Source organism: Phyllostomus hastatus, unplaced genomic scaffold (genome assembly GCF_019186645.2).
Source record: "Phyllostomus hastatus isolate PE091 unplaced genomic scaffold, TTU_PhHast_1.1 phas_contig_65, whole genome shotgun sequence".
NCBI lineage: Eukaryota > Metazoa > Chordata > Mammalia > Chiroptera > Phyllostomidae > Phyllostomus > Phyllostomus hastatus.
Window position 1 is genome coordinate 14,310,329 of NW_025333932.1, and position 13,230 is coordinate 14,323,558.

Sequence of the window (13,230 nt, forward strand, 5' to 3'; positions counted from 1 at the left end):
TGTTTAGAATGCTTTCAATGAAATGATAAGGGTCCAAGCAAGAAGTAACTTTGTTCCTCAAGGTTTTACAGCTCTTTAGCTATCTGACCCTGACTCAAAATAGGCCCTCAGAGTTCCTTGTTATCTATTGTTTCATCTGCCTAGCAATGTTCAATGAGCTTTACCTGAATTCCTGTGTAAATGAACCTAATAAAAGCCTGCTCGGGTGGGAGAATGAGGCGCTATGCCCTAGGGAGGGAGGCCAAGGCACTTTCCACTAGGGAGAGTGGCCATTCCATCCCTATTTCCTCACAGGACCTGGATGTCTCTGTGTATCTTTTTCTCATGTTTTGATGAGCCATCTGCAGCATTCCATGCTCACTGCAGGCCCGTGGTTGGTCATGTCTCAATGCCAGAGATTTGTGAAAAAGAAAAGAAATGTTTATGTAATGCTATATAGACTTAAAGTAGTGACCTAATGTCTTCATTAAAATATCAGAGTCCTTTAGGGATACCCACAGATGCCCACAGTGCTTCCTTCTCCCCCTGCCCTAATTCAAGGTATCATAACTCAGGAAAAGAAGCAACATCTGGGATCTAGACTTCTGACACCGTTAGCTGTGTTGCTGTCCAGGCAGGATCTCTAATTAATCCAAAGCCATGTGGCACCTTCTCATGGCCTACTGGCAAGAGTTCTTTCACCCTTCTTCCAGGCAAAGTCTCTCCTGCTTCCCAGGCCACGTGGCCAAAGGGAGCACCCCAAAAACACGTGGTCCTCTTCTACCAGAGCTGCAGGGGGTCTGCACTCTGGCCAAAACTGCATGGTTCTTCTCTCCACCAAAGCTTTGGGGGTCCCCACTCTGGCAAAACCTTGTGGCTCTCTCTACTAATGGCTGCCATGTCTGGGTTTAAATCCTTGCACCAATCTTCCTCTGCACCTTCATTTCAGACTCCTCCTACAACCAGTTACACCTCCCAGCATTCCTGAATTATTCCAAGTTTACTTGGCTGCCATTGTGAGTCTGGGCAGGGTGGCCCCATGTCATGGAGCTAATCTTCTCCAAGCTCTCACACAGGCACTGTAACTTGGGGGATCTGCCCCCCAGTTACATATTGGGAGGAAGTTCTTTCCATCCCCCTGGCTCAGAGCATGGCCACAGCTATTTAACATATCTAAGTGACCAGCCAAAGGCTATAGATATGTTAAATGACCATGCCATGGATTAGCTGCAAAGGTGTGGCTGTACAAAACAGCCCTGCATGTTCCTGTTCCATGTGTTCCTTCCCCCAAATCACACCTGAGGGGGAAGGGGTGAGGATATTTTATATGTCTTTCTAATATTTCCTAGACATCTTGAGTTCTGGACCCCATTCCAAATCCCTTTTTGGAAACCCCCTCTTGGCTGCACCCTGTATCATCAGTGAATACATTCTTCCATTCTGTGGGTTGGTTTTTTTATCTTATTGATGTTTTCTTGTGATTTACCATAGTTCTCTGTATGCCCTCTGCAGACACAGTTCCTTCCTTTCTGCTTTAGCACACGCTAACTCTTTCCTCTATCTGCAATGCCTGGTTCCTCCTGGTTCATGGCAATTTATTATTCAAGACCTAGCTTGAACATTATGTTCCCTAGGAAATCTTGCCTGCCCCCAGTAGTACAAGTTTCCTCAGTCTTTGTCCTTTAGAAGCTTCTTACCACCACAGCACTCACACCTGACTCTGGACTGATGCAAATACCTCTCACCCACCCTTACCTGGGAACTCTCCAGGGTTTGGGATCATCTCTCATTTCTTTGAACTTCTCTTCTTTCTCTACTTTTCATTTTGATTTTATTGGCTTTTACTATTGATGTCTCTCAATTTATAAAACTGTATCAAGCAATATAAAAAGATAGGCCAAAACATATCAATAGTGTTTTTTTTCTGGTTAGTAGAATTGTTGTCTTTGTGCCTTTATATGTTTTACTTTTGTAATCATAAAAAGCACAGTAAAATTTAAAAATGTGGCATTAATTATCCACTAACTGGGTGAGTTAAATGCAGATAACTGATAGTTTGTGGAAGACATAATAAGGGCAGACCATCTTTTATTTTGGTAAGTTTATCCTCCACTTAAATAATTTGGGATTAATGGGGTATAATGCTTGACAATTTATATTTATAAAAAACAACTTTTCAGACTACCCTGGGCAAATTTTATGTCCTCTAAGTAATGAAATCCATATTGTCTTGTTATATTTTGAACTCTGAGAGCACATTACTGTTTTTACAGAACTGTATATCATAATTATTGCTATACTATAGAATTTACCCTGGACAAATTTTGTTTAAACTATGCTCTGGACTTATGTCTGAACTCCTCACATGTACTTATCTACCTGTCATGCAATTGAAAAATAGCACACTCACCTTTTTGCAGACAAAATCACCAGGTAAATAGACAGTGGATTTCAATCTTAGCAACATATTATAAAGCATCTGTGTATCACAACCCTAAAGAGAAAAACGAAAGATGAAATAGACACAGCTAAAAGGCCATTATTCTAAATAATTTTAAAATACAATGGAAATAAAGAGTAATAGTTAATGTTGTCTGTGTTAACACTAAAATATTAGATGCCAAGGATATGGACATATCTTCACCCAAAATTTAAGGAAAAATCCCCCTAACCTATAGTATAGCAAGAATTTGGATCCTGGGTAGATAGATTTAAGTTTCAGTCCTGTCTCCACTATCTGTTACCATGTAACCTCTCATGCCCTCAGTTTTCTAATCTGTTAAATGAAGGCAAAAAGTTAAAGTTTAATCATGTAAAACTTAATGCCTAATTAATGATAGCTATTAATGTTTGTGATACTATGATAATTATTAGTATATTAAGACTGACACATATCAAAATCTCAACTTAATATTTTTTCTTATAACATGTTTCATACTATTGTTAGGTATTATTATTTAACTTTGCAAGCTTGATATCTTCCCTTACTCAATTATCATCTTCTTAAAGGTAGGATAATAGATACAAGAGCTATTATCTGTTGAGTGGTAACTATTCACATCTACTTTAATAGTGTAAGAAAGAAATTTGATTTGTTAGAGCATATATCTATATTTATACTTTGTCCAAATAATTACAATTTAGTTATATGACAGACTAAATAAAAATCTATAGATACTTCAAAAACTTCCCCTTAAGTAATATTTTTGAATCTTTTTCTTTCACCAAACATTTTAACTTTTCCTCCCACAGCTGCCTACAATGTAGCAGCTTTCTTCTCATGGTTGGTCCTGCTCATACCTTAGGGAATAGCTGTTTTGCAGAAAACTAAACATGGTCAATAGCAGAGGCAGGAGAGAAGCAGAAGGCCTGCTCCTAGTTTGTGATTGGGTTTTCATTCTTTTTGTAGTCACCAGTTCTCTGTAATGATTTTAGTAGCAAACACCTGAGCTAGATCCATCTGAAATTTTGACCTCAGGGTTGCTTGACTGATAAGGAAAGTTAATAATCTATAATTAATGTATCTTTGAGTTGCCTTTGGTGAGAAGCATTCAAATGAATGTACTGTTACAATCTTAAAAATTTATTTGAGAAAGTATAGTTTGTGGGGATCCAGAATAGAAATAAGGCCATGGCTACCAGGCATACCTCCTTAATATAGTTCAACAAGTGTGATGAGAAGCTGCCATGAACAACTCTTTGTGACGTGCCCTTGGAGAAATGGGATGAAAGAGGGTAAGTCTAGTTGGGAGGATGTTTTAAGCAAACAGAGAAGCTGTAACTGATGGAAGAAGTTTATTATGTCATAAGATACCCCAGGTAAACACCCATAACACTTTTGAGAGTTTGCTTCTGCCTGGGAGTGGGGGTGGAAGAAATGAGAGCATTGGGAAGTGTTCATAATGGGTAACATATGTAAGTCATTTAAGGATGAGTAGGACAGATGAAGATACTGAAGATTTGTAGGTGTGAATACTGCAGAGTGGTTAAAATAAATAAACTGGATCTCTCCTCTATTCTCTGTCTCTATATGATTGAAATCAACAAATAATGTGGTCTGCACAAAAGCAAGGTATAGAACATATTCAATATGATTCCAACTATGAAAACACCTATGCAAAATAATATTAGCTGTCACTGATATTTATGTGGAGGTTGGAAGGATACCCTCAAAAGTCATCTTAGTGGCCCTCACTGAAGGAGGAAGGATGATGGATCTGGGAAGAAGCACTAATGAGACTCCAAGTTTAATTTTATCAACTTTAATAATAATGAAATAAAACACACATGCCAGGATTGTTTGTGGGTACAAAAATCCCCTTTGCAGAGGATTGCATGCCATCCTTTTCCTTTCTCCTTCCTGGGAGCTCACTGGCAGAAAGCACTATCAAGGGACACAGTCAGTGGAAAATGTTAGACCATACCAAGTTAGAGCTCTCAAACAGGTAATCTTTCCTCAGTACACTAACATGGATAGCTTTCAGTTTACAGCTTGGCTTTCCTCAGACAAAAACACTTGAACCAATTTTAAATATGAATTTTTGTTAACACAATTGCACATGTCACATCATATAAACAAAATATAGCATCTGTGTGTAGTAAAAACTTCAAATTTCAGCTATTAAGTGATTCTGTCCCCTAAAGATTGCTTTATGAACAGGTGCCATTGGCCTTGGGACCATGGTGGTTTAGGACGAGCTCCTTCTCATCAGTACTTAGGCTTAGTGAAATGAAATTTGCATTATGAAGTTGTTATGTTTTACAATGTGTTTGAAAATAATTATCTTTTTTCCTTTCCAGGAAATGACTATTTTCTTGAGATAAACATGGCTCCACTACTATATGATTAAAAACATTATATCCTGGGTTTAGTTTTCCTCCTCATAATATAACTCCATTCTCTGTATAGACATCAGTGGGGATGTTTCTGATAGACAGAAAGTCAGGGCACTATCATTGTTTCATTAATGTCCCATTTTCTATAAAAAATAGTAACTGTATAAGAGTTACAATTAGTGTTCTATTAATATTTAACATTTGTATTAAATTTTACTATTTTCTTATCTTTACCTATTTAATTCTCTTAAGCTCCCTGTGATGCCTGGCATTAATTAATACAGGTCTTCCGAGAAAAAGTTCAGCCACTGTTGATATAAAGAGAATGGTTTGCATGACACTGATGTAACCTAGCAGCCAAGGAGAGTGGACTGGAATGTGCATGCATGAACAATGATGACTGCACTGTACTAGTCAGTGGAGGTGGTAGACACTATTGAATGAGCATGTGTACTTTGTGGCCATCATATTCAAAATGACTGAGTAGAACAATGAATCTGCATAAGATTTTACATTAAGCTTGAACATTCCTTAGTGGAAACTATTTGGATAATTCAGAAGGCTTTCAGGGATGATGCAATTAATGCAGCACAAATAAAAGTGTGACAAATACTTCAAAGATGGTCAAGAATCTGCTGAAAGTGATCCACATTCTGGAAGGCCTGCAACAAGCAGAACACCCCAGAATGTTGAATGTATACAGGCTGCAGTCAACAAAGATTGGTGACTGATAGTGCAAGAACTAGAAGCTGATATGGGGATTCCAAGAAATACTGTGTCCAAGATTTTGACGTAGGATCTTGGCATGAAGCATGTTGGGGCACAATTCATTTGGCAGCTTCTGCTACTAGGGCAGAAAGAATATTGTGCTATAGTTGGGAGAACTGTGAGGTTCTACGGTGCCTACTTTGAAGGGGACTGAGATATCACTGTCTTATATACAATGTTTCAAGTACCTTGTATCTTTTTAAATAAATGTTTCCAGTTTTCACTGTACATGGCCGGGTACTTTCTGTACAGACCTAAAATATAGTCTGATGTAAGAAATGAAACTGTTAAATATCATTCCATTTTCAACAATGTGGAATTCAGTGCTGTATAAAAACTGTGCGTTATCTTACAGATTTGAATAAGAATTCTGCAGATTTAAATAGAATTGGGAGAAATTCTACTTTTATTCAAAACATAACCTATAGGTTAGATGGTAGCTCCTATACCCAGGAAGTTCTTTTAACAATGGCAAGCTTACAGCATAATTGTAAAGCTCGTAAAGTTTACTTGTAGGATTTCTCATTTTCTAGGCCCATTCCTGCTTCTTTGAAATAGAACTTAAGACTATAAATAATTTATAACTCACTGTGGCTTTAAGTTACCCTCAAGTATAAACAAGGGTCTACAGGGATTTGTCCAACTAAACCTTGCTTATAATAAAAGGACATGATTTGTTCTTCTTTAAACTCCATTCCTAAAAAACAAGTGGTGGGTGATCTGTCCATGGAAGGGATTCTGCTTCCAGTTGCCCAAGCCATTGACTGTAAGTCATACTATGACTGGCGACTGCTGGAAGCAGCAGCCAACTGGGATAGATAATTTGCAAAGTGAATAATGTAACTTACTGAATTCTAAGAGATATGGGACCCAACTGCACACTCAGTGTTTGCACACACTAGTTATAGTCATATCCATCAAGCTTTCCCTGAGAACTGACAAAACCAGTTTTAGGAGTTTCACTGTCACATATTTACACATGGGAATCACCAGTTAGATGGAACCATGAGGACAAATCTAACTCTTTCTCCTGTGAACAACGTGACTTTATCTGTACATAAACTTCCCTGTGACAGAAGCGTTTCATTTCTCAGTAAAAATAGTAATAACAAGAACATGACTTACTATATGCCAGGTACTGACATGAACACTTTATATGATTTCAGTCACTTAATCATTACACACCAAGGATGTGTATTGATCATTTATTTAGAGTCCTCCCCTCATTGAGAGGTGCTGCAGAGCAGGGACTATGGATGAATATCTGGGGTGCCCCTTTGGGTTATACAGCATTGTTGAAAATACTTTAAGAAAGTCTAGTAACAATATCACTGATACCATCTGTGAAAAATTAAAGTTAGTGAGATTTAAATGTACTAAGTCCCCTTGGAATGCTCTGGTTTCACACCTCTGACATATGTGAGGTGAGTGTCATGCGTGTGAAAGATAGGAATCATTCCTTTGCCACTACTCACAAACACAGATTCTTGTAAGTTATCCTGTAAGGATGGGTTCTCCATTTTTACTAGAACAGCAAACAGTGACACATTGTGCTCTCCTGGACAGACTAGTGGTGCCTACCTTCCCAACCTGGCATCTCTGGGTCTCTGGTCTCCTGTTACCCAGTGGGCTCTTTCCCAGTTTAAATTAAAGGATGCAGTTTTAATTCCAGCCACGAGGTGATGCAACAGAACTTTCATTAAATTTTATCCTACTGATCATTTTATGGTAGAGGCAAAATGTGATTTCCTTAGCATTTAATTTGATAAAAAATATTTAAAAATCTAAATTAAAATCTGTCCTCCTTGAAGAAGTGTCTATTCTAGTCCTTTGCCCAATTTTTAATTCAATTGTTTGCCTTTCTGGAGTGGAGTTTTGTGAATTCTTTATATATTATGGAGATCAAACCCTTGTCTGAGGTATCATTGGCAAATATATCTTCCCATACAGTTGGTCCCCTTTTCATTTTGCTGATGTTTTCTTTAGCCATGCAGATGCTTATTATTTTGGTGAAGTCCCATTTGTTTATTCTTTATGCCCCTTGCTCTAGGGAACATTTTGGTGAAAATATTGCTGCATGGTATAGCTGAGATTTTCTTGTCTATGTTCTCCTCTAGGGCTCTTATAGTGTGGTGACTTACATTTAAGTCTTTTATCCATCTTGAGTTTATTTTTGTGTATGGTGTATGTTGGTGGTCAAGTTTTCTTTCTTTCTTTCTTTTTTTTTTTTTTTGGCATGTAGCTGTCCAGATACAGATTGCCTAGAGACATATGAAAGAAAGCTCAGCATCACTAGCCATCAGATACAAATTAAAACCACAATGAGATACCACTTCACACCAGTCAGAATGGCCATCATAAACAAATCAACAAACAATAAGTGTTGGCGAGGTTGTGGAGAAAAGGGGATCCTAGTACATTTTTGGTGGGAATGCAGACTACTGCAGCCATTGTGGAAAGCAGTGTGGAATTGCCACAAAAAACTTAAAATGGAACTGCCTTTAGATATAGAAATTCCATTGCTGGGACTATACCCTAAGAATCCTGAAACACCAATTTGAAAGAACCTATGCACCCCAATATTCACAGCAGCACAATTTATAATAGCCAAGTGCAGAAAACAACCTAACTACCAATCAGTAAATGAGTGGATGAAAAAACTATGGTACATTTACATAATGGAATACTATGCAGCAGAAAGAAAGAAGGAGCTGCTACCTTTTGCAACAGCATGAATGGAACTGGAGAGCATTTTGCTAAGTGAAATAAGCCAAGGGGTAAAAGAGAAATACCATATGGTCTTACCTATAAATGGAAGCTAATCAACAAAACAAACAAGCAAGCAAAATGTAACCAGACATTGAAATAAAGAACAAACTGAGAGTAACCAGAGAGGGGTGGATAATGGAAGAAAGAAGGGGAAAGGTCATCAAGGAACATGGATAAAGGACCCATGGACAAAGCCTAAGAGGGTAGGATTGAGGGAGGGAGGTGGGGTTGGGTGGGGTCAGGAAAGTGGTAGGGGGAAAGTGGAGACAACTGTCCTTGAACAATAAAACAAAACAAAATAATAAATTGAAAAAAGTAAAAATCTAAATTAAAATAATAAAATATCAGAAAGAAGGGGAAATTGTCCAACTTCATAGAAATGAATCACACCTTGTTACCTTAATACTTGAGCTTGGGCTGGAGTTACATGTACTCTGAAAGGAAGAGAACCATTTTTATGGAAAAAATGGAAAATATTGTGATTTGATTATTCATCTCAAAACTCTTTAGAAACTGTGATTACCCCATGAAGAATCAGCCCATTTTACTGATTAGCCACAGTTGACTGGAGGAAAATTGTAGTAAAAAAAAAAAGTCTGTGTCTTTAATTCTACCTTTGATTAAGAGGGGGAAAACCACATAACTTTGAGGGTGTTTTCTTAGTGGAAAAGCAGCTAAGTGTGTGTGAATTAGGGATCTGTGTGTGATATTAATTGACGGGCCATGTCTAAGCCTGTTAAAAATCACTGAAAGAGGGAGTGGAACTGACACTGCTCTGTGACTCCAGGGAAATTTTTCTGGGGTCCCAGCATCTCATCACCAATCCAGTTGGGTTAGTGGGACCTAGAAGGCAGCATTGTAGCTTGTAAAGCATGTGAATTGAGCCCATGACCCATCCCACTGTGTAGAGTTCTATAGCCTCAGCTAGCTAGAAAAAAGGTAATGAAACAATTCATATAGTGCAGTACATAGCCAGAGCTCAATAAACAGCAGCTATGACAATTTTTGAGAAGATACATTTGTCCATTTTAAAATGTGGGGTTAGCAACCACTTGGTTTGCTACCTTTGACTGAATTATATTCCGCACAGCTCTAATGATGCTTTCAGGCTGTCATCGCTAATTTTGCGTAATCCTGGCTAGGCCAGGTCACCCAGATATCAGTAACAGCAGTCCAAATGTCACTATGAACATATTTTTAGATGGGATTAACATTATTTAAATTTAAACTTTATTGTATTTTTTACCCATTATGATTTAGTTCCTTTATATCACTTCCTCCCAGCAATCACTACACTGTTGTCCATGTCAATAAGTCTTTTTTTCCTTTTTGCTAAATCCCTCCTGGACCAGCAACCCAACTACTAGCTATTATCTGTTCTCCATCTATGAGTCTGTCTCTGTTTAACTTGCTAGTTCAGTTTGTTTGTTAGATTCCACATATGAGTGAAATCATATCGTATTGTATTTTTCTTTCCCTGATTGGTTTATTTCACTTAGCATAATGTTCCCGAGGTCCATCCATATTGTTGCAAAGGGTAAAATTTTCTTTTTTTTATGGCTGAGTTAGTATTCCATTGTGTAAATGTCCCATAGTTGTTTTATCCACTTATAGTTGTTTTATCCATCTATTGATGGACACTTTCATAGCTTGGCAATTGTAAATAATGCTGCAGTGAACATAGGGGTGCTTATATTTTCCTTGAACTAGTGTTTTGATTCCTTCAGACATATTCCCAGAAGTGGGATGGCTGAGTCAAAAGGTAGATCCATTTGTAATTTTTTGAGGTATCTTCATACTTCTTTCCACAGTGGCTGCACCAATATGTATTCCCACTAACAGTGCAAAAGGGTTGCCCTTTCTCCACATCCTCTTCAGCACTTGTTTATTGATTTACTGATGAAAGCTATTTTGACAGATGTGAGATGTTATCTCATTGTGTTTTTAATTTGTGTTTCCCTAATGATTTGTGACATTGAGCATCTTTTCATATGTGTATTGGCCACCTGTATATTCTTTTTGGAGAAGTGTCTATTCAGAGTTTTTGACCATTTTTTGATTGGGTTATTTGTTTTTTGGTGTTGAGTTTTAGAAGTACTTTAAAAATTTTGGATATTAACCTATTATAAGCTGTATTGGTGAATATGTTCTCCCATTCTATGGATTGTTTTTTAAATTTTGTTGGTGATTTCCCTTGCTGTGCAAAACCTTTTAGTTTGATGTAGTCTCAGTTACTTATTTTTTCTATTGTTTCCCTTTCATGGGGAGTGATATCCAATAAAAAATTGCTACCAGCAATGTCAGAAATTTTGCTGTCTATGTTTTGTTCTAGGATTTTTATGGTTCATGTCTAACATTTAAATCTTTGATACATTTTGAGTGTATTCCTGTGTATGGTGTAAGAAGGTGATCTAGTTTAATTCTTTTTTGCATGTATCTGCCCAATTTTAACAACATCATTTATTGAATAAACTTCTTTAGCCTGTTGTATGTGCCTGCTTTCTCTGTTAAATATAAATTGACTATAACGGTGTAGGTTCATTTCTGGGCTCTCTATTTTCTTCTAAATAGAAGATGTGTCTGTTTTTATGCCAGTACCAGGCTGTTTTGATTACTATGGCCTTATAGTATAGTTTGATATTAGGTAGTCTGATACCTCCAACTTTGTAATTCTTTCTCAGGTTTCCTGTTTCTATGTGGGGTCTTTTGTGATTCCATACACATTTTTGAAATACATGTTCAAGTTCTGTGAAATACATCTTTGGAATCTTGATAGGAATTGTGTTGAAGCTATAGATTGCTTGGGTAGTATGGACATTTTAATGGTGTTAATTCTTCCTATCCATGAACACAGTATGTACTTCCACTTATTTGTATCTTCTTCAATTTCATTTATTGATGTCTTATAACATTCTATGTGTAGTTCTTTTATATCCTTGGTTAAGTTTATTCCTAGATATTTTATTCTTTGTGAAGAAATTGTGAGTGGTTTTATTTTCTTAATTTCCCTTTCTGTTAGTTTGTTATTGGCATATAAAATGCAACTGATTTCTGGATATTAATTCTGTATCCTGCTACTTTGCTGAATTCATGTATCAGTTCTAGTAGGTTCTTGGTGGAATTCTTGGGGTTCTGTATGTACACTCTCATGTCATTTGCACATAATGGCAGTTTTACTTCTTCCTTTACAATTTGGATACTTTTTATTTCGTCTTCTTGTCTGATTGCTCTGGCTAGGACTTTCAATACTACGTTGAATAAGAGAGTTGAAAGTGGACATCCCTGTCTTGTTTTCAGTCTGAGGGAAAACACTTGTAGTATTTTCCCCATTGAGTATGATGCTGGCAGTGGGTTTGTCATATATGGCCTTTGTTACATTTAGGTATGTTCCCTCTACTCCCATTTAGTTGAGAGTTGTTTTCATAAATGGATGCTGGATTTTTTCAAATGCTTTTTATTTTAAATTATATTTTATTGATTATGCTATTTCAGTTTTCTTGATTTTTCCCCATTTGGCCCCTCGCACCAGCACTCCCCATTCCTTCATGCAATCCCCACACCCTTGTTCATGTACTCAGGTCATGCCTGTAAATTCTTTGGTTACTCCATTTCCTGTACTGTACTATCCTGTACTGCATGGCTATTCTGTAACTACCTATTTGCACTCCTTAATTACCTCACCTCTCACCCATTCTCCCACACTCCCCTCCCATCTCTTTATCTTTAACCTTTGGCATTTTAATTATGATGTGTCTTTGTGTGGGCCTTTTTGAATCCATCTTGTTTGGGATTCTCTCTGCTTCCAGGACTTGCATGTCTATTTCCTTCAACACATTAGGGAAGTATTCTTTCATTATTTTTTGAAATAGATTTCCAATATCTTGCTCTTTCTCTTCTCCCTCTAGTACCGCTATGATGCTTAAATGCTGGATACTTGAAGTTGTCCTGCAGGCTGCTTTCACTGTCCTCCTTTTTTTAATTCTTTTTTTCTTCTTGTTTTCTGATTGGTTGATTTTTGCTTCCTTATGTTCCAAATCATTGACTTGATTCTCAGCTTCATCCACTCTACTGTTGTTTCCCTATAAATTATTCTTTATTTCAATAGTGTACCCTTCATTTCTGACTGGATCTTTTTGTGCTGCTGAGGTACTTACTAAGTTCCTTGAGCATCCTTATAACCAATCTGATAGTTCTTTTTCTGGAGTTTTGATCTGTTCTTTCATTTGGTCCATGTTTCTTCATCTCTTCATTTTGGCAATCTCCCTGTGTTTGTTTCCATATATTAGGTAAAACTGCTTTGACTCTGTTTCTTGGTAGTGTAACCTAATGTAGTAGGTGTCCTGTAGTGTTCAGTGGAACAGCCTCCCCTATCACCCAAGTTGGGTACTTAAGGTTTGCCCTACTTGTGGGCTGAGTACACCCTCCTCTTGTAGTTGAGACTTGGTTGGTGTTGACAGGTCAATGGGAGGGATTTGCCCAGGCCAATCAGCTGCAAAGATAGGCTGTGACCACTGACCACCAACCTCTGTCTTCTGTGGAGGATTAGGCTTGCAGGCACAGTGTGATGGTGCTTCGATGTGGTCTGTAGGTGTCCACTCAGTGTGCTGGCCATTGGCATTTTCTGCCTGGTGCAGGCCAAGATCAGCCCTCACCTGTGGTTAGCCTGTGACCAACCTGCTTGAGTTATAAAGCAATCTGAAATGGTTGCTATTTGTGTTTGGCTTGAAGATTTTTGGGCAAAGCCAAGCTGTGGATCTAGGCTGCTAGTACTGAGCCTGGGGCTCATGGAGGCCAGGTGCTGCTTATTTGAGAGGACTTAGGAAGTTGTAAAGTATGAGCTAAGTCCAACCATTGACATGGAAAATCCTCTTGTGTGAG

At 37.7% G+C, this 13,230-nt stretch overlaps 1 protein-coding gene across 1 annotated transcript in view; it reads right to left on the reverse strand.

Moving 5' to 3' along the window:
* The window catches only part of CNGB3 (cyclic nucleotide gated channel subunit beta 3), a 165,935-nt gene that overhangs the window by 27,347 nt on the left and 125,358 nt on the right, over positions 1-13,230 (reverse strand). The window contains 1 exon segment of the mRNA XM_045849433.1: positions 2,390-2,473. Coding sequence (XP_045705389.1) covers positions 2,390-2,473 — 84 coding nt within the window.